Raw genomic sequence first — 25,721 nt, 5'->3', positions numbered from 1 at the left:
AACAGTCACTTAATTTGAGGGGCAGTTTCTCTGTTTGATTCAGTTTGGAAAGGTTTTGTTTAAAACCTGTGGTAAGACAAGAACATTTTCCCCGTGTTTCTTTTTTCTTTCATCTTTTTCTTCAATTGAAGTAGAAATAGAAAATCAACAACTGGACATTAATCATATCCTATAGTTTATTTAGAAATACAGCTGCTGAGTGTAAAGTAAAAAAATAAAATAAAAATAAAAAATTAATATTTTGAAGTACTTTTTGAGAGCGTCATAATTATTTTACTTTTATAGGCCTAACAAAAAAAGTTATAAAAAAACCCACGAGGCAAGCAATTAATGCAAATATTTTGCTTACTTTATAGGCTATAGGTTAGCCTATAACACGTGCGTTAGCTCATTTTATTTTACATTAACAAAACAATTTCACCTGTTGTCATTTTTGTCCATTACCATTTGTATAATTGTGTAAATGTTTTTTCTGTTATTTTACGGATTTATTTTTTACAGTATAGCATATAGGCTATATATATAGCCTAGGCCTATATATGTTTATAACTTATTTTCCTCTGCAAGTAGCCTACTATTGAATTAAAAAGAAAGAAAAGTCGATGTGTTGTGAAAACCAGTTTTAAACATGCCGAGGCTAAGTTTCAGACAGGTGTACATGATATAGCTACTTCAAATGATATTTTCCTTGTCTCACATGCAGTTTCAGGTCTTTCCGGACACTACATGTTTTGCTCAAATGTAAACTTCACTTGTAGGTTATTGCGTTGCCTCAAGCAAAATCCAACAAAACTTGAATGTTTTGAATAATAATAAAAAATAGTCCAGACGTTTTTTTCCATTCATGTCAACTAAATTTTATTTACACACAATAAAATTATTCATTTTATTTGACAATACCAAAATACATAAAAGAAAGAGAAATGATCTGTCAGACCTTTGAGAAAAGAAGTTTAAAAAGCCTTGAACTATTCACCGCTGAGACGGCTAATCAGTATTGAGGCTCCGGGGCAATCGGGCAGCTTTTCAATGCGCTTTGCCTTTCATCTCTCACTGGATGGAGGCGCTCAATTAAAAGCCTATCAGTTTGTAAGTAAATCAACGCCTATCAAAGTTGTCACATCAAACAAAACGATTATTATTGCAACCCGCCTCCACCATTAATCTCTTTCTGCGGTAATCCGCTTGACAGGTCATCTTGGAGAGCAAGAAAACCTGGAGTGGACAGTCATCAGCGTGAAAGAAATGTATATTTTGCTGGAGTATCTCAGACACATGAAACAGATAACCCTGGTCCGTGACAAATAATACATTTTGCTGGTTTGCTAAACTTGGGAATTAAACCCCAGAACGCAGTTTTATTTAATACACTTAAATAAAATAATAGCCTCACCCCCTCCTTTAAAAAATCACATTAATTAAATTAGCCAAGTAGCCTACATCATACTTTTAGAATTAAAAAAAATATATAAAAAAAATATATATATTGTAAAAGTCTATAAACCAATAAGAACGTGTAAGGTAATTATTCATCACAGGCTATCTCGCTCTCTCTTGCACACAGCTCTCTCTCCAGGAATCAATATTTAGGCTACTGATTGCATTTGCCTTTTTAACGTAGTTTACGTGTTCTAATATTTAGAAAAGTTAGAATTATTTAGCCACAATAAGTAGGCTAGGCCTTGCTCAAATGCACATAGGCTAGTTTGATTACAATTCTGAAAACCATAGATAGTCGATCTGAAAAACGTAGGAAAAACCCTTTTCATTATTGATTTACTACATTAACAATAGGCTATTTGTAGGCTGTTTAAGTTTTTGAAAGTGCAAATAGTGTTAAGATTTTGCTGTAGGCTATTATTCCCTTTTCTAATACAACACAGACACTAGTGTTGATACCGGCCATTTTTAAGATGAACGCAGAATCTTTCTTAAGCATGGAAAGATGTGTGATTGTTTTCTGCTGAGGCTGTCAGCGCGTGACACACTGCGTGAGAAATTAGGGCAGAGAAGGGTAACCATAAATTTCAGCATCGGGCAAAATTTTTCTCTTTATTGTCTGCATGACGAATGAGCTTCTGAACCAGACACCAAACACTCGGTATTACCCTTAAATGGGAACATATTTTGGGGGGGGGGTCATAATTGATATTATTTAAATGCAAATGTATTAAATATATTTCACATCGTCATGTTTATGCATGACTATAGGCTACCTATATAGTCATTTATAGAGTTGACTAAAGCGCCCGAAACCCCCGCGTTTGTTCAAAACATTTTCTGTAGTTAAATTTGAGCGCCGCACATTTACTATTTATTAAAATAAACAATAACACTAGGTCACATTTCACACAGTTTTTTTTACCCCTCAAGTTACAAATATATTTGAAAGGGTTGCTGACTAAGTGATGGGTAAAGCAGTTTAGTCAGAGTAAGCAACACAAAATCAGTTAAAATAAAAACACAGTAGGCTATTAATTTTACTTTTAGTGCTTAGAAAAACTCGCACATCAGTACATTACGGAAATTCAGCCAACTCGAATAGTTAAAAAAAAAAAACAGCGTCATAGTCCGCTTCCTTTCATTCAAAGCGTAGGCTAGCATATATACGATATAAATAACAACAACAACAATAATAATAATACAAAAACTCGGTTATTCTTTTACATCTGTTAAACATGCATTACAAAGCATTTTCTATCATTAAGTTTGGCAAAAGAGACCACAACGAACCACTTTACCTTACATTACACACGCGCTCCGATGTGATACGACAGGTATGAACATTTACAGACACAATCCCTTTATTTTCTATAAAGATGATAATATGAAAAGATTTCCAGTGGCGTCTAATGGAGCACATTTTAGTAGCCAAACTAAGTCGTTACATTATTCTAGTATTCGTGCGCTACCGCCTGCATAAGATCAGAAATCCTAGTCGTCTCCACACTGTCTGTCTGCGCGTCCAAAACTTCCGCCTATGGGAGGATCCGTCGTGACGTCATGCTTTCGAGCCCTTTCTGTATGTCTTACAACGATAACAAAAAGCTTTAATGTGTTATTTTAACATAAACTATTAAATGAACACACGAATGTGAAGAAATACAGTAAAATATGATTAGTGAATTTATAATACAGTGAAATATGACTTCTGAATTGTAATACGTCGTATACTATGTTAAACATATTCTTTGGAGATTCTAACTTCCAGTGATTAAAACGGCTGCTTTTTTCAACAGAAAGCCCTCCGCATTTCTACTAATAATGCTACTCATCATTATTTTTATGGCAAAACATCCTTAGGAATACCGTATAACCAGCCAAAACTGATTTGAGAAATTGAACAGTGGCGCGTGCTTCCGTCTAAGATCAGCTGACACGAGCACGCGGAAGAAGTAAAGCTTCATACGGAGCGTAGATTAAAAGTTTATTTCGGAAACATAAAGGAAACTTTCCGGTCTTATGAGCATAAAACCCTTTGTGTTGGTCCTCGTTAGAAGCTTCTTTCTTTCTGAACTGTCATTTGACTGCAATGGCATACAACGAGTCAATGGTTGTAGTGAATGGAAGTCAGGTAAGTGAAATATTGCAAACACGTTATCCTGCTGTGACCTATATTATGGATTCAACCAGTAGACACCAAACGCCCAGAAGTTTTTTGTTTGTTATTGTAAGTCATGAAGTGACATGAAGTTGGATATATTTATAAAATAAAAATACATCTTCTGTATCGCGAGACAATAGTCAAAAATATGAATACAAATATATTATAAACTGCTTAAATAGTTGTTGATTAACATAATAACAGTGGTTTAATTCACACAATAGCTGTGTATGAAGTATTTGCCTTCACATGTTAATGCACAGCTGAACAGCTTCATAACAAACATAAATTTAATAACCTCACCAGCTTTTATGTTTAAGAAGGTCTATTTCTTGAAAGAACATTAATTCAAAGTACCAACTGTGTAATAAAACTGACATCTCTTCCTGGTGACACTTGATTTTACTGTGTCTTTGTTACACATTACATGCAATAACTAATTATTTACAGTTACAATAGTACTTACAATAGTAATAACTGTCAATTATGCATTTTAATTATATTCAACTAACCCTAAACCAAACCTATTCCTAACATTATAGTAAGTAGGCTACATGTTGTTAATTGAGATTACTCAGTACTTATATGTATAATTTTACTGTAACTAAGACACCTAAAAAATGTAACACTCTTCCTCTCTCTGATGCATTGATGCAGGTGTCCTGCATTGGGCTTGATTGGGAAGACATTCCAGATTTTCTTGGGGAAAAATATGGAGAATTGGCAAGAAGATTAGACCTCAGCTTCAACCAACTGAGGTAAGTTACTGTTTTTGTCTGAATGTAACACTTAACAGGCCACGAGAATAGGAGGTCCATGATGATGGAAGACAGCAATGACATGCATGGCACCTATTATGCACATACTGGATTCCCATATGGATCTGAGATGGGTGAGACATCATGTTTTTTCCCCTAAGTTTTGCAACAGGATTATGGTCGACTTTATCCTCTCTGTAAAGATGGAAAATAACCATTATAGGTAGTTTTCACATCTGTTGTGTTTTTGATTTTGTACTTCTGTTTTGAGTACACCTCTGTTAGGCCTTTTAAGATGCTTCTTGACCACAGATGCTGGCAGTGCACATTAAGGAATTCATATCATATATTGCTATTAATATGTAAGATAGACTCCCTTTGCCTAGAGAAAAACGCTTGAATTGGTTGAGAAAATTCTTGTGTGAAGGATGTTTCTATCATGTGAAACATTCTAGAACATTGCCATAACTGACAGGATCCCAACCGCATACAACGTCTCTGATTCAATCTACCTGTCGCGTGGACAGTCACACCTTTGCATTAAGTGCAATTTTATACATGCGTTATGTGCATTACATTGTCAGCCGTGTCATCGAGACATCAGAGAGCGGTGGGTACAGTAGCAGCGTGCCATGCTGTGGCCAGATAAAAAGCCTGATCAATAAATGTGACATGTTAATGCTGAGCAAATAGAATAAAAGAGTCCTTTGACAGGACATGAAGAAGCACCTTGTGGCAGCTGGGGAGGGGGATGCCATTTCACCAGCAGGACTAGCAAAGCTGATCTGACAACTAAAAGAGAGGAGATGATGGTTATAAGGTGCCTTTGTTTCAGACTTCTTTTCTTGACCTGTCAGGCCTTGAAGGACTCTGAATGGGCCTCTTTTTGTCATGTGAAAATTGTCGTCTTGAGGCAGTTATCTGTGCTGAAAATGTGGATTCTTCCATTTAATTGATTCGCTTTGCACTGGAGTCTGTCACATTAATAATGGCCAAATCCTGCGCTGCTTCAATGTGTCGCACATAAATGTACGCTTATCGGCGTATTAATATTCCTAATGAGCGTTTGTGACTGGCAACCTGGCATAGGTTGAACACTGTAGAACCCAGAATTATCTATGTTTATTGTTTAGATATAAAATTTGATGTATTTTTGCATCATGTACTGAATTTGGTCAACCGTCATCATGTGCATAAATTATGTAAAATGCTATACAAACAGATATCTGATCATGACTGAAGGAATCAGTACAACTGCTCCATCCATGGATTTATAAAGTTAATGGTTCAGAGGTTTTTTGTGTTTGTTCTTTAATGCAATGCTCTTTATTGCATCAGTTTCATCCGTAATGCTTCCTGATAGTTTCACCATACACATAGTAGCATTGCTACACTGCTTGCACTGTGGTTTATTGCCTTTGTTGAACCATTATGCTATCATCAAATCGTTTATAACTTTTTATGAGTAAGATAATTACCAGAATAGTTGGGAACATCGATAGCCTATTAATGGGAATTCTTAGAACAATGTCAGGTTTATTGTTTTTCCATTAAAACCCTGCAGGATTTACATTACCGATGCAGTGTCGTACACACAGAAGAGTGAGGTTTCACCACTTATGTTTTGGACTAACCCCAGTCTTGTTCACTCGGATTCACACTTCCAATAAAGATGATATTTGGGAGCAAGGCTTGTCAGCAGACAGCCCCCCTCTCTGACGTCTGTATGTACGTATCAAATGCAGAATGTTAAAGCTGGCTCTGAAATATATTTTTTTTACCACTTCACAGAGACTTTGGGCAGAACAGAAGATTCTGTTACTGGAGCTGTTTTGGTCATATGCTTTGTTGAGGTTAGGGTTACATTCAGTGTGAAATCTAATTTATAAAGAAGCATGTGATCAGAATAAAGTGAGGATGTGGCCTACAGTCAGGATTTCACTGCCTCTTCTGCCATGTTCACACAAAGACCCCACAGTAAGAAGTTAATAGACAGACATCCTGCCCTCTAGCATGAGGACTTAAATATGTGAACATGACAAAGTGATGGAAAGGTTCTTTCATGGTCCTCAGGGCTGCCACAAGACAATTTAGGTCATCAAGAAATGAGCGTTTATTCGGGATGGGTTATCATAGTTAACTAGTCGTCTGTTTTAGATTCATATTTTTTTTTAGATTTCATTTTTTTCATTCGTTTTTTAGTGACAGTTTGCAAGGTACATCCCTTTGTGAGAAGTCTTTTAAAAAGATACTCCACCTAAAAATGAAAATTCTGTCATCATTTAGTCATTTACATGTTCTTCTTTGGAAATAACAGAGAATTGTATCCTTTTTCATTCAATAAAAATCAATGGGCTCCAGTGTTGTTTGGTTTCCAGCGTTCTTCAAAATATCTTTTTATCTTCCATAGAAGAATGCCATACAGGTTTAAAACCACATGAGGGTGAATAAATGGCAGATTTTTCATGGGTGGGATATCCCTTTAGTTCATCCTTTTAATGCACTGCTGCTACAGCCATACATGCGTTGCCATGAATGTTGCATTTTAGTGCTTGTCAACTTATAAAGAGTTCAGATTTAAAAAGTATGTCTTAAGACCTCCGCGTCTTGTTCCTTCTGTCCTGTTCCTTCCATATTGTTCATATTGTTTCCTTCCCAAAACAAGCCTTATTCACTTTTGTAAAGAGATATTTAATCATTTGACAGAATCTACTAATTCTCAGACTGCCAAGTTCAGTGAAAATGTATCATAATATATATTGTTGTACATTAAGGATTACTACATAATATTTTATTTATACCTGTGAAGAGCAATTGATACAATCTAAAGTTTAGTCACCATAAATTTATTTGAGCCATTATTTTGAGAATTCGCAAAATGATGTTCAGTAAGCAGACAAAGTCGTCACAGTGACTTTGCACAAAACCATTGAGTGCACTCACAGGCTATGTTACCTGATGTGAGAGGTGTCAGAGAGAATCTCTGCAAACACGCATGTAAAATCACATTCAGTTTATCAGACTTTTCGCTAGGTGCCTTTTGTGTGGTTTTAATGTTGAGTTGGTGTGAAGGTGAAATGATACCTTTCTCAAGACTGGCCATGAAGTGGTATTAGATCATAGACAGGAGGAGTAATCCCAGGTTGGGGACTGCTGTCAAAGTGTCCCCTCCTGTGTCTAGACATGCATGTCTTTGTGAGAAGTGGATGGTGAAAGCAAAGGGAATGTTATTGTCTTGTCTGGTCCTGTCCAGATGAGGGGTAAATATGATGGCCTTCAGTCATGCAGAGTTACAAAGCATCCGTGAATTCCTCTCTCCGGTGTCACTTTCTGTCTATGAAGTCCGACAGTCTGTCTGTCATCAGATTCAGTTTATTACGCCACCTTTCATATAAGCCAACAGCCAAATCAAGGAGAATATATTTCAAAGGGAAACTGTTATAAGTTGTATAAACCTTGAATGTAACAGCCAAACATCCAACAGAATTTAAAATGATGCTCATAACTACACAGCTGGACTGAAGTTATCGTGAAATCAGAGATTAGCTGTTTAGAGATTAGCTGAGTTTCCACATTAACTCAAACAAAAACCAATGCTCACCTGCGTATACAGTATGTCTTGAAGGCAAATCAAATATGCTAACTTGCATTTTAAAATGGAGCCACTTTAAATGTAGACAGCCTGTCACATTGAGATGCAAGTAGTCTGATGAAAATGGAACAAAGAAGACAAAGTATGGTGGCTGGGTACACCGAGAAATGAAATATAACCTTGTATGGACTGTCAGCAATGTCGTTTTATATTCATATCTAAAGCACATTATAGTATTACACTCCAGCTCATGCTTCACTCATCTGTCTCTCTTCATTCGTCACTGGCGAGACTTTGTCTTTCAAGCCCCCGCGCACCAACACCAGAAGGCTCCTGTTAATTGACAAATGAGAGCCTGCGACATGAAGTGCTCCCTCAACATCAGAGCAAGGTGGAGTCTCCTTTTTGATGGGGCTATTATTGGCATAAGCCAGTAAAACGCATCACTCTCCACCGAAATGAGAAGTGACAACGGTAGAAGGGCCTGTCATTGTCTTCTGGGTGTGTTCAATCTGCGGCTGTGCCAGTATGTAGATAAAATGTCAGTTAAGAGTACGAGGGAGAAACTGTCGAAATGAAGTCGTCAAATCACTTAGCCCGCCAAGGGTATGGAAATTGATGCTTTCGTAGAAATGAGAATTTTCCATATCTGATCTATCAGGCTTATTTAGCACTAATATTTGGGAACAGCCTGGACTGTTTGCCTTGCATTAGAGGAGGATGTTGCCTTCTTTTAGCCCTGTCTGGTTTGTTAGACAGGCGCAAGTGGCAGAAATGGAATTTATGCATTTCCATTCAGGGCGTCGCTCTTATAAATCAACTATGAAGCAATAAAATCTCATTTAATTTCTCTGAGCAAATTTGTACCTCTGTGATTGCTTCAAGAGTGGATGAGCTGACAGGCAAAATTGTGAGAATACAGAGAAACCATTTTGGATGCATTATAGTTGACATGTTTTTTACTTGCTGCTTTTCTAATGGATAATTTAAATAAGTTTAGTCTGCGGTTGTTGTGCGTCTTTGTTCCACTGTGAAGATATGACCCAGTTATGCTAAAGGAAGTTATTTTGAGGTCAAAGCAAACATGACATTTAGGGTGTGTTCACACTTGGCATGTTTGGTTCGATTAAAACAAATCCTGGTGCGATTGCTCTGTTAGTGCGGTTCAAGTGTGAACGCTGCCATCCGAACCCTGGTGTGTACTAAACAAGTGGACCAAGACCCATAATTTCAACTGTCTCGGTCCGCTTGTTTGGTACGCACCAGGGTTCGGATGGCAGCGTCCACACTTGAACCGAATAAACCAAATAATCCAAATAAACTCTGTTGCGGTTCGAATGAAATATGAATGCAACACGGACCAAAGAAATGTAAATGAACCAAAAATGATGTCACGTGATGTCACAAGATGCAACCTTAAAATGGACAGTATGCTCAAGCATACCTGCTTTTTCTCGTCAGTTGTAATGTTGCCTATCCCACTTCGGTACAGGTATCAGAACCTCGTCTCCTCGCAGAAGACCTTCGTTTTTGTGTGTGGCGGAAGGATTCCTGGTGCTGTTTTGACTCCTGTTAAGCTCTTCATGAGTTCTCAGCAAAATACCATACACTCACATACAACGAGTGCATTTAGCCCAGCACACAGCGTTGTTTTAGAAGTTTCGTCGTGAAATCTACGTAAAAAAAGCAGACCAATCAGGTTGTGTACATAACCCTATGCTTAGGGTTCATAATCTTTAGGTTCGGTGTTAAAATTCCAATATGAACGCTAAGCGGGCGCATACTAAATATTTGTTTTGGTCCGGACCAAACGCTAGCTTAAAGAAGCATTTCACCCGTGGGAACATTAATCTTTATTGAAAGTGGGTCATATAGTTGAAATGTAACATAAATTTTGAATTTGGTGCCTTCTTGACCGAGGGAAGACAGAAAGTAACTTTAGGGCGCATTTGTATGGAAGACAATAACTCCCACAATGCACCACATTGCACAGCTCCGCAAGCCACTCCCACTAATCCAGAAACTAGGATGGTTCACAACACAAACGTCCGTGTCCTCGTCTGATTCAGAGATTTCGTCCAGGAGAAATTGGCATCGTTGAAATTCTTTGCAGCAGACGGACTCTATCTCTGTGTCCGTAGGCGCACAGGCACCACCAGTCCGCCCCAGCTCGAGCCAGTCCGGGCTCCTCGTCCGCGACAGGCAGATCTTCTGCCACGACTGCAGAAACCGCAGCAGCCGCCTCCTGTTCCTCCATCAGCCTCAGCTGCTCTTCGCTATATTGTGGCTCGTGAAGGTAGCCACGAACATCTGATTCGAGCATCAGACTTTCGAAATCCTCATCTTCCATATCATATTGAGTACCTTCCGCCATTGTCGTAACTTCACATCTGGCTCCTCAGCACCTGTTAGCTTCCAAACAAGATGGAGGATATTGCTTTTAGTTTCTGCAAGTGAAGTCCCACCCACTGATCTGTAATAGGTATGTAGCGTGAGTGGGTCCCACCCCCTGGAAAAATGAGGAACGAGTGTTTGTAGTCTTAACCCCTCTACAAAGATATTGGACTTCCTGCTTAGAATGATGCAAAATTACGATTTTTACATCATTATAAGCAGGAACTGCAACACTGAAATCGTCTTCATCTTTGCTTTTTTAACAGCAACAGAAAGGCATGTCCTCGTCTTGTCTTGGTATTTCCAGCCGTTTCTAATGTAGGTGGCCTTCACTTGAAGATCCACACATCCTCGCCTTTTTTTGCGTGGCAGTGTTTCCTGCTCTATGTATAAACAGATCTGTACTTGATTGCCCCGGGAAGAATAAAATCCAGTTGATGTGCAATATCTATGCACCGCCACAACAAGCACTGTCATCTGACCGGCCGGCCAACGAAAGGGGAAAATCATCAAGTCCTACCAAATTAGTTTTGAAAAGTTCTTGCGGGCAAATCATGCTTTCTGTATTTTGCTAAGATGACAATCTTGTATCTGATAAAAAACATTTTTCTTCCACACGTTACTGCCAAACCGCAGCAATATGGTGTTCATTTAGAGGTCTGTCCTTCTGTCCCGTCTGGCTGGCAGAAGTTAAAGCACAGGTATGAATGCACAGACTGACGCTAGTGTTTGGATTTGAACCACAGGCTTATGAACCCACTAAATAAAAAAGCTTTCAAGATGCTTTATGGTACATGTTGTTATAATAAGATGTCTCTAAATCTCATTTCTAATTCAACTTTCCAGGAACATTCTGTGTTTGAGTGGTGGAAAGGTCTGTCAAACGATCACTAATCACCCTGTGTTTATCTCACAAACCACCTAGATTGTAAATGTCATTTCTGACTGCTGACTTGTGTACTTTGGTTTTGAAATAATGCTCTCAAGACTGCTTCTCTGACATTTTAAATAAACGAATGGCTTCATTGTTGTAGATGTTTATTCCAAAAATAAATCCAGTTAAGTACGAAATGATTTTATGTGACTTTCCAATTTCGTCTTTACCTATCGGTAATGCCAATAAATATTCTGCAGCCTGATGCCAAAAAATCTTTCTATTCCACGAGTCCAGTCTCAACCTTAGCATATATCACAGTTCCGGAGCAACAAAAGAGACCTGATGGCAAAAGAATTATCTTTAAATCATTATCAACATTTCCATCAGCCAAATATCTTTTCAAACACGCTGTACGGCCCCTCCAGGCACATCTCAAACTGTTGGTCTTGAATTGAAGGGAACATCTTTATGTTCTCTTTTTGTTCAAATTAAATATATATTGGGCACGGGCGTCATTCTCTCTATAACTGCATCCCTGTTTTATTGTATACCCAAAGACGGATGGTGTGCCTGTGACATAGTGATTTACAGGCCCTCAGTTTTCTGTGGCAGGGCTTTAGAGAGGATAGCTGACATCCAGCCAGCACTTTGGAGGGGTAGAATAAAAGCTGACGTTTTATTGGCTTTAAGGAAGAGAGAATAGGAAGGCCGGTCACACAGGGGAGAATAATAGTTTCTGTACTTTATTTTTCTCAGGCCCTGCCAGCTGTCACAGAGCCCCCCAAAAACGGAGGGGAAATTTATAGGGTATTATTTAGAGACATGTCAGTGGTAATGACTACAGCTATGATTTCAATTATCACCCACTAAATGTAGCTTAATTCACTGTGTTGCTGAACTTAATGAGTGAGGTTGACATAACTTTTCAAAAACTCGATACTGTGCTATTTTAATATTTTATGTTGACCGTTGGTTTAATTTTCCTCCCTCACGTTTGGCATTCAGGAAGGGTCGGTCCCTCATGGGTTGTTGTACTGTCAGCGTTATGTAGTTCAAAGTCTTCCCAGGGATATATTTTTCCATTGACAGAAATCCAATTAGTTTTAGTACACAGTCTGGCTGAATAAAAAGGCCCTTAAAATCTACAATATGTTTCCTTAGCGCTTTAGCAGAGCACAAACCCGGTGATGGATTTTTATAGCCTGACCTGATGGGGCCCTGCATGGCAGACATGCCTGACTCCCTTCCTCTGTTTTGACAAGTTTAGAAACAAACGAGTTAGACATCATTCTCTCTTCGCTTTCGAAAGCGGTCCGTCAATATCGCTGCACGTTTAGGTTCTCATTCATGTTGATTGATTATCGTAAAACTTAATCCAGAAATGGCTTTAACATCATGCTAATGAAGAAAGATGTTTAACTCATCGCTGACATGTTTAGTGAAACGGTATTTTCGTTGTGCTGATGCATGGTTGACCTGTGACGGGAGCGCTGGAGTATGAGCAACGACTGGCTGCTGGTATGATGTGGGCTAACCTAGCTACAGGTCTGACGTTAAATCTGTGTTAGTCCGTGGTTCGCTGCCAGTTTATGTCCTTTATCACGCAAAGCCATCTCCCTGATTAATGATGTAAGCAACTCGGAGGCATGGAACTTATTAGTGCTTTGAAGCAAAAAAGAGCCTGCCATACTTTAACTTCCCCCTGGACGTTTCCCAAAGGGAGAGAAGGGGGGGGGGGGAATAAGGTTTGCAGTTTGGAAATGGAACAAAGGATTCCCTCTCGGTACTATCCTCTCATGACACTTGCTCCATGACACTTTGTCTCCCACAGTGTCTCCTAGCAAGCCTGTTCTGAAAAGCGAAGACAGATACGCTGGCTTTATCTTGCCAAGATTTGAAAAGAAGATTGTAGCGCCTTCTTCTGTTTTGAAGTTTAGGGGCAGTTCCTCAACCAGGCGCTGTGATAAATGTTAACACTGTGTGAATTTGTCCAGCCACCATAAAACACACTATGAACCCTGTCATTAGGAATTTACTCTTCCAAGTGCTCATCGTTATTAGAAAATATTTGCCGTAACAGTTTGCGGATAGATGCTGCCCAGAATAATAAGTCAGCCTCAGTGTTATGATTTCTGTTAAACAGTGGTGTGCCACCTGGAGAGTGATGAACTAGAGGGTACTATCCAAATCGCTTGCTTTGCAAACTTGTACCATCCCAGGTTTTTTTTTCTCTTGGCCAGCATACCAAAACCATACAGGGGTTTAAACAGCTGCTGCAGATTTTGAACACAGCTGCAACACATTTTCCCCACACATTTCAGAGTCACTTAGAGCTTTTTCACAGCTAAAGCACGTAACAACTATGTCTGTCCTTAAAAAAGGCAGCTTTGTGCTGCACAGTAGATTGTATGGAAAATAATATGCATTTTTAAATTGGTGTATCATAAGGGTCTTTTTTTTACAGTTTTAAGTTTTGTGATCTTATCAGTTAGCAGCTCACATTTTTCAGATTCACATTCTTAACCTCTGCTGGAATATATTTTTGTTAATTATATTTGATTACAATCTCAGCAATTAATCAGATCAGAATGCTGAATGAATTTTAACATGGATAATGTTAACAATTTTTTTTTGCACATAATATGTGCACAATTATTTTTGTTTTTTTTCTTGACAAGTTTTTTAATTGGTTTGTATTTATTTAAACAGTACAGAACAAATTAATACTATTGCTCTTCATATTTAAATTGACAAATTAATTATAATTTAAAGGATTCTTTTGACTGATGATATTTCCAACTTATTATGAATTTATTATTTTTAAAACGTATTATTTTTTTAATTTAGTTTTATACTGTTAATTAAGTTTTATGTTTTTGTTGTTTCTTTGTAGTTATAACTAAAATCCAGTCAACATACTATGATTTGATTAAGTTATCATACATTATGACATGCAAAATGCAGTCTCATTATAAGATTTAATGTCAATGGCACTTTTATGGCATCATTGAAATCAGCCAGCATCTGAGACGGCAAAGATTTTTAGTTTTTAAATGGCTAATAAATACAAAACGTATGCCACTAAAAAGTATTAATCATGAACATGAATTTAGAATGACTTAACTTTAATAAACTTTACTGGATTAACAATACAAATATACATTGTTGGATAGTGTGCTACCCACATCCTAGTCACATCAATCACCTATGAGGCAAACAGATATTGTTTACATGCAGGCAGGAGTCTGCTATTATCTGGATATTTGGTGATGTTTAAGGCATTTTCCCCTTCGGCTCTTAGACTGCTTTGGTCTTGAGTAAAGAGTTGTCTTTTTGTGTCTGGGTCTGTTGGTCTTCAGAGTCTGTTTCAGAACTGAGAGAGCGTGAGGCTTCAAAATGCCTAACATAGGAGGAGAGGGAGGAGGCGGGATATCCTCATGAGCCTACTTTCTCAGACAGACAGCCTAGACTGCCCCTACACCGGCAGTATGCATCTGATCTGAGGAGAGTTTGTGTGTCAATAAGATAAAGGGGTTCAGGTGAAATCCCTTTACCGGACCTTGCTGCAAGAGCCCTTGCTGGCACTGAAGGAAGGGTTTTTATAGACCTGTGACATGGACCATCTGTTCCGGTCAGCTCTTGGTTTAGAAAGAATTGCATATTCATAGTTTCACAACATAGTGAGCTGCTTGCTACCCTACATAGTCATCTGTCTTCTAAGGCAGCATCCTAATCATCATCATCATCATCAAAAAACAAAACAAAACAGTATTATACTTTCTGGTTTTGCTTCAGAACCCAGATTTTACTTAGGAACCAACACGGTGCCAAAAACATAACCCAAATGTGATCTGAGACTATGTGTTCTAAAGACAAAGACAAAAGAATGTTCTTAGAAATCACCGTAAATAGTTTGACTGCTATTTAGATATTTGGCCCAATATATATTTAATTTGAACAAAAAGAGAACATAAAGATGTTCCCTTCAATTCAAGACCAACGGTTTGAGATGTGCCTGGAGGGGCCGTACAGCGTGTTTGAAAATATATTTGGCTGATGGAAATGTTGATAATGATTAAAAGATAAAAGTTAGAATAAACTCCATCTTAAATGCCCAAAAGTAATAATAATAATAAAAAAAATTAACCATTACAACATAACATTAGCTACAAATACATTTTAGTTTCTATGTGCACAAATACTGTAATGCCTTTGACAAATAATGTAAAATGCAAAAATGTAACCCTTGACTGAATTTGAAATTCTGTAACTGAAATAGGGAGCTCAAGAAAAATGGAGCGCAAATGAATGCAACAGACCGCTCCATCTTGAGGCACATTAAAAACAACTATTTAAAATACAGGGCACATTAAACGCGAACTCCCATCAAGCCAGTCACAACGAAAGTTGTGTGCCTGCTTATTAGGATTATTACGGTAGTCTGCAGGCAGCGGCTTTTCGGATGTTTTTTGAATTGATCAGCAAGTTTTCGGTACCTCCATACAATCAGACAACCAAAAGTTGTCATTTTCCTCTTCAGAAAAACAAATAAGATGTTCTTAATATATTTTAGAACATAAGTTTTAAAGAATTCCATGTATGAATGTTCTTATGAACAAAAAGATTTTCATGAATTTGGCCTCTGGGTCATATTTTCTTTTACTTTGAGAGCTACTTTTCAAGAACTTATTCAGTAGATGTAACACCCATCAAACAGAGGTCTAGGCCTAAGAAAGCTCTACCTCATTGTGTTTGAACTGCACTGCGGTGCTCTCAGCCCTCGATAAGACCATGCTGTGGACATTATGGCTTCAAAGCTTGTCACCCGGTATAAAGAATTGGGTGCTTTGAGCACGACATTGTGTTCAATTCCACGTCATGTCAGTGTGTTAGAAAGTTCAATACATGTTGTTCTGTTTTTTTTTAAATAATTTGTAGAGTTTAATTCAGTGTGCAATATGAAGAATAATAGAGTGGAGTTGCATCTTGATTTATTTCGAAGGCCATTACTGCCTAGAAATAAGTCATGCTGTGCATCACTAGGTCATTTTGTGAAGTTACGCATCATGACCAAACATCTTTGTCCAGTGTGCTAGAGATATAAATGCCATGTTCCCTCTATAGAATTGTAGTCACAACCGGTTGGTGGTGTGTTGCAAATGTGGATCCTTCAACAGACCAGGCAGGCAGTTTAAATTAATTATTAGCTTTATAGCAGCCCCTCAGGCCGTGCTGAGGCAGCTGAGCCCTAAAGGGGGCTAATCCGGCCCTGCTTTACAGAAAATCAATGCTGGCCTTTGGTGTTGGCATGCCATCCGGGTAGGGGGACACATGTCAGATAACTCCTGATTTTTTCATGAGGTGTGTTTTGAAGTTGTAAAACCAATGGGAGGTAGCTGGAGGTGCTAAAAATGAAAAGAATATCCGGAAGCTACGAAACGACGGCCAGATTTCTTATGAAGGCGTGACAAGTATTAATGAAACATGCAGAATTAATAAAATAAAAATGGAATTTTGCTTGAACTATGGGTGATTGGAATTGGCATGGTATTGGATGACAGTATATTGAGTGTCTTTTATATTCCACTTCACTTTGCTCATAAATTCATTTCTTACAACCTCTTATTTTATGTTTAGAATATTTGTACTTCTGTTGCTAAATCATTTATTAAGAAGGAGAGGATCTTTCTCCTCACTTGGAGGTTACTGTTGGATGACTTGTTAGTGCCATTTTGCAGTTGCTAAAGTAACTGTCTGAAATGATAATGCATTTCATAATGTGCTGCATTGCATTACCACTTTCTCTGTGGAAGAGAGTGCTTTCACTGTTTCATCAGAATAAACTTCTGCTGGCATAATCTCTGGATAAAACGTACATGGAAAGACTATTACATCAAACATTTAGTCAGGGGTGATTTGCGATTCATGTGAAAGTCAAACAAGAGACCATGAAAGAGTTCCATTTTTAAAGGGATATTTCCTTTCTTCTGTGGAATACAAAATGAGTTATTTACTGCAGATGTCAAAGCTGCTCTTTTCCATACAATGAAAAATTATATCCTTTTTTTTTGTGGCTTACATTGTAATCTGTTTCTCAATCAGAGCCTATTATATGGCATTAGAAGACTTGGAATATAGTAGTTGAGTTGTATGTACTGTTTTTATGATGCTTTTTGCCCTATGTGGAGCTTGACAGTCAACCTCACTGCTCCCCATCCACTTTCATTGAATGCGACAGAGTAGCATGGACATTCTGCTAAATGTATTTTTTTGTGTTCCACAGCAGAAAGTAAGTCTGGGTATCGCCACGAGGGTGATTAAATGATACTCCCAACCCTTTCAAAAGACCAGAGTATAACAAGAGACAGTTACAACTGTATTCATATGTGTATCACTTTATTCATGAGTCCTCTTATCCAACTGTCCACTTCAGGTAAACAGACTCTCAATCTGAGTTTTAAGCTTTGAGCCCCCACCCTCAAATCTGACTTGTGTTCATTGAGAGGTGTTATTTCTCATCCTGCCCTTCTCTCACCATGCTGAAAGCTTTCTGGCTGTACTGTAGCTCCTGTGGAGGTGCTGTTATCCTTTGGACACATGCGGTGGATGTTTCTCCCAGCGGCTCAGCAAGAGGCCTCTCGTTATCTCAGGGGAAGCCCTCCAGCTCATCTGAGGGGGAGCATCCTCTCAAATCCCAAACGAGGGTTCACTACATCCCCTCCTCACCCCACCTCTCTTCACACTCACTACCCCCACTGCCCTGGACACCTCCTGGATGTCTAATCCCTACACACACTGTTTGGTTTTCCCCAGTGTGTCTTTGCCCATCAGTAGCAAAAATGAACAGAGGGAAATTTGTGTTAATTTTTTCTCCCTTTCTCTTGAGGTGAAAGGTGACATGTTGAAAGTGCGGTTACAAGGCAGGTTGTGCACTATTCCGAATTGCCGTTTTATTTAATTGCCTACAGAGGCATGTTTACAACTGTGTAACATCACCTTTCTAGAAACCACTCTGTTTTAGCCTGTGCAGAATGAGGCATTGTTTTGCTTTCCAGGAAAGATGTCATCTTGAATGGCAATATACAGTAAGTCTCTGTACAATCCCAATATACTCCTCCACGTTAGTGGTACCTTCACACATTTGCAAGTCACCCATGCCGTTTGCACTGATGCACCCCCATACCATGACAGATGTTTGCTTTTGACCTGTCGCTGATGACTGTATGGTCTTTGGGTCTGAGAATCGTAGTCAGTTTTCCCCCCAAAACAAGCTGAAACGTGGATTCATCTGACCACAGCACTCATTTCCACTGTCTTTTCGACCATCTGAGATGAGCTCGGGCCCGGAGAACTCAGCAGCATCTCTGCATTGAACAGATGTTTAGTTTTCTCCTTGCGTATCAGAGATTCAAGTTGCATTTCTTGATGCAGCAACAGACTGTGTTAAGTGACAACAGTTTTCCAAAGTACTTCCGAGCCCATGTGGCTATATTTAACACAGTAGCATAGTTTCTCATGTAGTGCGATCTGAGGGCTCGAAGGTCACACACATTCAACGGAGGTCTGAATACACGGACAGAGATTTCTCTGGATTTCCTGAATCTTTTCACAATATTATGTGTGGTAAATGGTGAAAGATCTAAATATTTAGCAATCTAGCATTGAGAAATGTTATTTTTGAATTATTTGACAATTCTCTCTTGAAATTTGGCACAAAGTGGTGAGCCATGACCCATTTTTGCTGGCAAAGTCTTTGGTGGATGCTCCTTTTATACACAAACATGATCCCCTCACCTATTACCAGTTCACCTGCTAATGTGGACTGTTTCAAAACAGTTTAACTTGCATATTCTATCATCTTTTTATATCTTTTTAATCTTTAACTTTTTTGGAGTGTGTTGCAGCCATCAAAACCAAAATATTTATTACAAAATACAATTAATTTGGCCAGTGAAAAATGTAAAAAAAATCTTTGTACTTTTGTCAGTTAAATAAAGGTTAAAGATAATTAACAAATCACACATTCTTGATTTTATTATATTTTACAAAATGTCCCAACTTTTCCTGGAATTGGGGTTGTATCTTAAAATATTAAATATAAATACTTTTTTAAACAAAGGAATGTTTTGAATATCATTGTAGATTTTGCTTTTGTGACAGAATTGGAAATTCTGTTTATATTATCAGGTACAGTATATACACTATATCAACTAATTAAATTTTGGAATCATGACAACGACAGTTAAAAGCATAGAAAAATCTGAAACAATGCAGTTTCTAAGCCTTTGGCTATCTTGAGCCATTTGCCCACATTGATGGTCTTATATCAATATATATAGGTTATTCTATGTATTCACATTAAGCACATCTAAATAATGTTCCTTTGTTTCAACATGAAGATAAATTTCATCGCCTGCCCTTGTTCATACACATTATTATGTGCTACTCCCTTTAGAGTGGAAAGCTGGAACTGATGCATTATCCTAGTGAATCCATCTTTCACCCAACACAATGAATAATGGAGAAATGTGACAAACGGCCAAAAAAGCGAAGGGGAAAGGCTCATGAATGGAATTAAGGGGAATGATGCAACAAGGCTTTCCATCAAGAGCACTGCGGCCCATAGATCATTTTATATTTAACTGAAAATAGAAGAGCTTTGGATATTAAACAGGACTTTGAGTTTGTTCAGCTGGTCCTCTTCCTCCACATTCAACTGTGGGCAAAAATATGCGCTTGTCCCCTTTGTGCAGAAATATGCCTGAAGAGTGATGTCATAATTATTTTAATATGGTCCAAAGATGTGATGCTTAATGTTTAGTGACTAGAGTCCATTGAGTGAGTGTGAAGGGTGTCTCCAGGCCTCGCTCAGTAACAGAAAGGACAACATTGTTCGCCAGGGACGAGGATAGACACAATAACATATTTCATGACTGCATGTGAAGTGCTCCCTCACAAAAGGAGATTTTCACCAGATTACAAGTAAGATGAACTGGGCATCTTTTGTGCAGCTGTGCAGTATTGATGAGTTGCCTGGAGCGACTGCTTTGCACTGGGATGGAGAGCGAAGAGACGGAATGGGCCTCACTATTTATAGAATGCTTTTGGAAGAGGCGTAGCTCATTGGCTTTTGGATTAATATCTTGTTTTCCAAAGCAGATGTGTGAGATTTAGATGTGTAATCAGATTATTTTAATGGCTGTACTTCATCTGCTCTTCATTTTAATGTTGAAGTGGATAATTTATGCCCTGCTGGAGGCACAAAACAAAATTGCATGAATGATGCCAGTTGAAGTTTCAAACTATCACCAAGTTGCCATTCTTCAGAAAAACAAGTAATCCCACCCCTAAACTCATGACATTGGTTGAGATGATTCTGGCCCAAACAGGTCGCTGAAACAAACAGATGTGACAATTATTTAAAAGAGTAAAAACAAACAAACAAAAGAAAAAATATAAATCATCAATATAGTTTTTATTACTATAAAGTAAGTTTTAATATCTGTGTTAGTGCATTTGTCCATTGCTCTGGATCTCTGTATTTGGAACACCATTACTGATTAAATGCTGTAAAGGAGAATTGTTCAGTGTATTTATAGTGTATTTGCCAGTTTGGCTATAGCCGTAGCATTTAAACATCCATTTACAAGCTTTTAACTGTCAAGATCCATTGAATTATGGATATTTACTTTGCTCACAGTTCTGCAAACCGCTAAAATGACTTTTAATGGTACAAGTGGTAATATTAATGTTTTCTTATGAGCACCATTATTAGCATATCAGTCCGGTGCCTGAAGAGTTGGCTATTGACTTTTGATGAGGAGAGCACGTTAAAGGAGATCCAGTAGTTCATAACTCTCCGCTTTACTCGCTGTCATTTTTTTAAATGCAGCAGTAGATGAATCCAGGAGAGATTTTGCATCTCTGTAAATCTGACGCTATCGGCCTGTCACTGAAAGTGTTGACTTATAACACCTGGTGCATTTCTCAAAGGCTAAAGCGGCTTGTGCTGTTGACTGGGAAGTCATTTAAGAGGGAGAGGGAGACTTGTTCGAGATGTGCATTTTAATCCTGGTCTGTTTAATGTTTGCCCCTGACAGTCTGAGCCAGACATCATTTTAATGGCATGTACAGTGATAAAGCCAATAAAACGTCAAGATGATTGATAATATGAACATTATACCAATATGACTTTCCTGTCCGCCTCTCTGCAGCTAGATGATGGTTTCCAAATTGAATTTGGTGTGTGTGCGAAAAACAGGCAGGGAGTTGTGTATGTATATGTGTGTGCTTATGTGTTTGTGTATGAATATGAAGATGTTTTTCTTTCGTAAGCCTGTACGTTTCTAATATGGAGCATTTGTAGTGGCGTTTCCAACTGTGTCCCTCGGCTTGGAACGAACAGCGTCACTTTGACTTAGCGAATGTTTTCTTTGCATTGCCGCTGATAGACTCAAATCTAATGGAAAGCTTTGCGTGTCACCATATCAAATAAGTGGAGGCCCGGGTCCAAAATCTACACAGACATCCTTATAAATTAATGAACACTCTCAATATTTGTCCAAACTGTTTACAGTGAAGCATGGAGAAGCGCCGGTTGGCTGCGTACCCGAGCGCGGCTTTATGTCACGGCTCTGTGTGATGTCATGAGATCAGTGTGGGAGGGTTGGACATTATACAAGCATGGTAAATCACTCATCAGTCATAGATGGTGTTAAAGTGCACATTCGGCGTGACAAACATCTGAAGCGCTCCACCACAAGTTACAGCCAGCGTGTGTTTCATATCAAATAAGGCTTATTTACAGACAAATGTGAATGGGTTCGAGAGCCTGCAGAGAGCTGAAATATTTATTTCCCCCAACTTTCTGCACTTGTCCAAACATTGTGAGGCAGGTCCTGGCTGAGAGGACTAGGGGAGCCATCTTTCATCCTACGTCTGTGGCTATCTTTAACACTGAGCCTTGTTGGATTCTCTCGAGAGCTTGTGTTGAAACTGCACAGATACTCATGAAGTCTTTCTGAGTGAACTAATCATGATTGGTATAAATTTTTGACATTTGTTAATATGTCATTTTCATCTTTTCAGTCAAGCCCGGTTCAGTTTTTCAGTTCTGCTTTAAACAGTATGACATGTCACCATAAACATTGGGTGAATAAATATAGTTTGTGCAGTTTTCTTTTAGTATGCTTAAAAACCAGCGATGAAAAGCTATTGGCTCAACATAGAAAGCAAACTGACAGTAGTAGTTTCATTGTGAATATACAGATATTTTTTTAAAGTTATATATTGTTGCCCGTGACTGACATTGTTGACAGCATTTCTCAATTTGCTGTCTGTCAGCACATGCTGACCCATGTCCTTAGAAAAGCTTTCCAGGTAAAATCAACCTCTAGCAGCCTTGCCTACGGAGAGCCTTTTTTGCGTTTTATGTAAATAGTGATTGATGGTGCATCTTACCTAGTGTGCAGCTTTTGACAAAAAGTATTGATGGGTGCTCTCAGTAAGTGTTAGTGGAGGTGACAGAGCAATCCATTTTAAGATGAATTGCAGCACAAACCCCCTCCATGGCAAAGTCATGGAGTCAGTTTCATCTGCCGTTGAGGGACTGGCTGCATTCATGAGCGCTTTGCTGTCATTTTCCCAACTCACAGCAGATCACTGTTCGAATTGTGAATCCTACATTTTAAAGTTTGACGAGGACACTGGCATCTGACTCAAATGACAATTTTAGAAAGCCAGACGTCATAAAGGAACATACTTTTAGCTTCTCAAAAATGTGTGATTTGTAAATTTAATCAGAGATCATGTTTTCTTGGCTAAACCCTGACTGGATCATATGGTGGCAACGCACATACAGGAAACATATTACACACTTATTTCATCATTAGTTTACTGAAATCAAACCTTTAAATATGCATAGGTGTTTTTTTATAACGTTTTAAGCTGTGTTTTGACAAACCAACAGTAATTTGCATACCATATGCATTTAGCAGACGCTTTTATCCAAAGCAACTTACAAGAATGCAATTTGTCAACAATATTTGTAATATACAATGCCGGGTTTATATGACAACTATTAGGAAGCAAGAAGAGGAGAAATGCAGAGAAGGATTTTTTTTATGACTGATGACAGGTACAGTATGACTCATCATGACAATTTTTACTGTCAAAACATTGAAATTATTTTTAATTTAATCAAAGTGTTTCATCTTGACATTGGATAATAATAATGGACAACTGGTATCCAAAAACTCATAACATTTAATAGCAAACAGATGTTAGTCAGGATATGATTGAACTATACAGTGTAAAATATGTTTTCGTTGTTACTGTATGGCACATTGTCAAGTTAATGCAACTTTCTGTTAAAAATTATACAAATCTAAATTAAGTTAAATGTTTGTTGCATTTTTATCTATAGATAATATCAAGATATGATCAAGTTGAATATAATGTAAAAACTACTTTTATTTATGTATTTTTTGTGTATATATATAGGCTACACTACGGTTTAAAAGTTTAGGGTCAGAACAGTTTGTAAAAGTCACCTAGGCTGCATTTATTTATAAAAATTATTATTATTTATATTTATATTATAAAATTATTAATGATTAAAAATCGGTTATATTGTAAAATATTACAATTTAACTTTTACAATGTAAAAATTTTATTAAAAAAAAACTTTAAAAAATCTGTCTGCCTACCTTTTTTGTACTTTTAACTTATAAACTCATGTGTGTGTGTGTGTGATATATAATGCTCTTACCTGCTTGTATTAAAATAGCTCACTATACTCTGTCACTGGCTTTCCTCCCTCTTTTTGTTTAAGTGATAAAGTAATAGTCATCTACAGCCAATCTAAATATATATACAGTATAACCTGTGTTGCCATTAAGGCTCATTTAGCCAGTCCACGCTTCCTGCCTGGTGCCTGCATGGTTTGTTTGAGTTGGATGTTGTGAGTGATCCATGCACTGGTCAGTGTTGTGCAAGACTCTGGTCTGGTGATAGATGTACTCACACATTTCCCTAACTATGCGCACCAAGCAAATACATTTGCCCTAATTGGAACAATCAAGTTAAACTGCTCCCCTTTCTGGCCTTTGTTGACAAATGCAAGAGTGGTGTAGGGCTGCTTGTGAGAAAGGCAGAAAGGTAAGCTTGAGGTGTAGCTTAAAAGAAACAAGAAGTTCTCTTATGGATCCAGTGCAGACATGGGGTTGACAGAGGCAGATTTTAACAGATGCTTCAAGGGGACCTCAGCCCATGAAATCATGCTGTCCTGGAACTAAAGCCCCACCCTCTAACTGCTGTATAAATAGATTCTCATGACAGGGCAATTCATCTCCAGCCATAAAAACATCAACTTTAAAAGACAGCTTGTAGAGACCTGGCGCTTGTTAAGGCCAGATCAGCAGTGCAGATGCCTGGGATGTAAACTCATGAAGAGAAGATGAATTTGTCTGTCATCCCTGACTTTGACAGTTGCTGTAAATCTGATTCAGGCCTGTGTATGTTTGTGTGGGGTTGATGGCAGGGTGGATAGAAAAGGGGAATGTCTGTGGACGTAAACATTAAAAACAAGAGGAACATTTAAAGAAATCCCCCTCGTACCCGCTGCTGAAGTCCACCTTGGATGCGTCCAGGCTTCTTATCCAATGATGTGCTTTGAGTCTATTGTTAAAAGGGAACATTTGGCAGTGATTTTAAAGCCCTCTGCTCTCCCCTTCTTTTTCACTCTTGTTATTTTCAAGATGGTGGTCACGTAAGGCGCCCTGGAAAATGAATTGTGGGAGTGTCTGAAGAGCCATTTGCGGCTTGATTGATGGGAGCAGGCGAGCTGTGGTGGCTATTTTCTGTGATCTGCCGCATATGAACCGTGCGTGGCATTCCCCTGGAAACAGTTAAAGTTCTTTAGTGTCGCTGGCTTTTAGCAAAGCGCCACACTTGTCAGTCGATATGTGACAAACTCTCAGAGAAGTAGATTTGATATTATAATGTGACACATTATGAGGTCTGCCTGGAAGCACTAGATTTCTCTTTCTCTTCTGAAAAAGAAGTCTAAGTAATCGTAGAGTTATAAATGTTCATATTATCTGATATATATATATATATATATATATATGTGTGTGTGTGTGTGTGTGTGTGTATATATGTATATGTGTATATTTAATAATAATATATTAATTAATTTAATAATAGTGTTTAATTTATAAATAAAACAGTAATAAAATATATAAAATTAAATTTATAAATTTATAAATATACTGTACAATAATAATAATGAACAATATAAATCAGTGTCTTAAAACTGGTTTTATTCGACATTTTATATATATAAAATGTCAAAAATAAATAAAATAAAACCAGTTTTAAGACATTGATTTATATTGTTCATTATTATTATTATTATTATTATTATTATTATTATACAGTATATTTATAAATTACCTTTCCCAAACTCAAGGTCACTGACCTTGATTAGTAATAATA

The 25,721-nt window shown here is 37.9% G+C and overlaps 1 protein-coding gene across 1 annotated transcript in view; it reads left to right on the top strand.

Moving 5' to 3' along the window:
* Positions 1-3,363: 3,363 nt before the first annotated feature.
* The window catches only part of lrmda (leucine rich melanocyte differentiation associated), a 283,768-nt gene continuing 261,410 nt past the window's right edge, over positions 3,364-25,721 (top strand). Inside the window, exons 1-2 of the mRNA XM_084093122.1 lie at positions 3,364-3,574; positions 4,262-4,362. Of these exons, the coding sequence (XP_083949248.1) occupies positions 3,533-3,574; positions 4,262-4,362 (143 nt within the window). The 5' untranslated portion in view covers positions 3,364-3,532. The remainder of the gene's footprint in view (positions 3,575-4,261; positions 4,363-25,721) is intronic.

Source organism: Abramis brama, assembly GCF_963993115.1.
Source record: "Abramis brama genome assembly, chromosome: 19".
Taxonomy (NCBI): domain Eukaryota; kingdom Metazoa; phylum Chordata; class Actinopteri; order Cypriniformes; family Leuciscidae; genus Abramis; species Abramis brama.
This window is presented reverse-complemented; position numbering and strand designations above follow the sequence as displayed.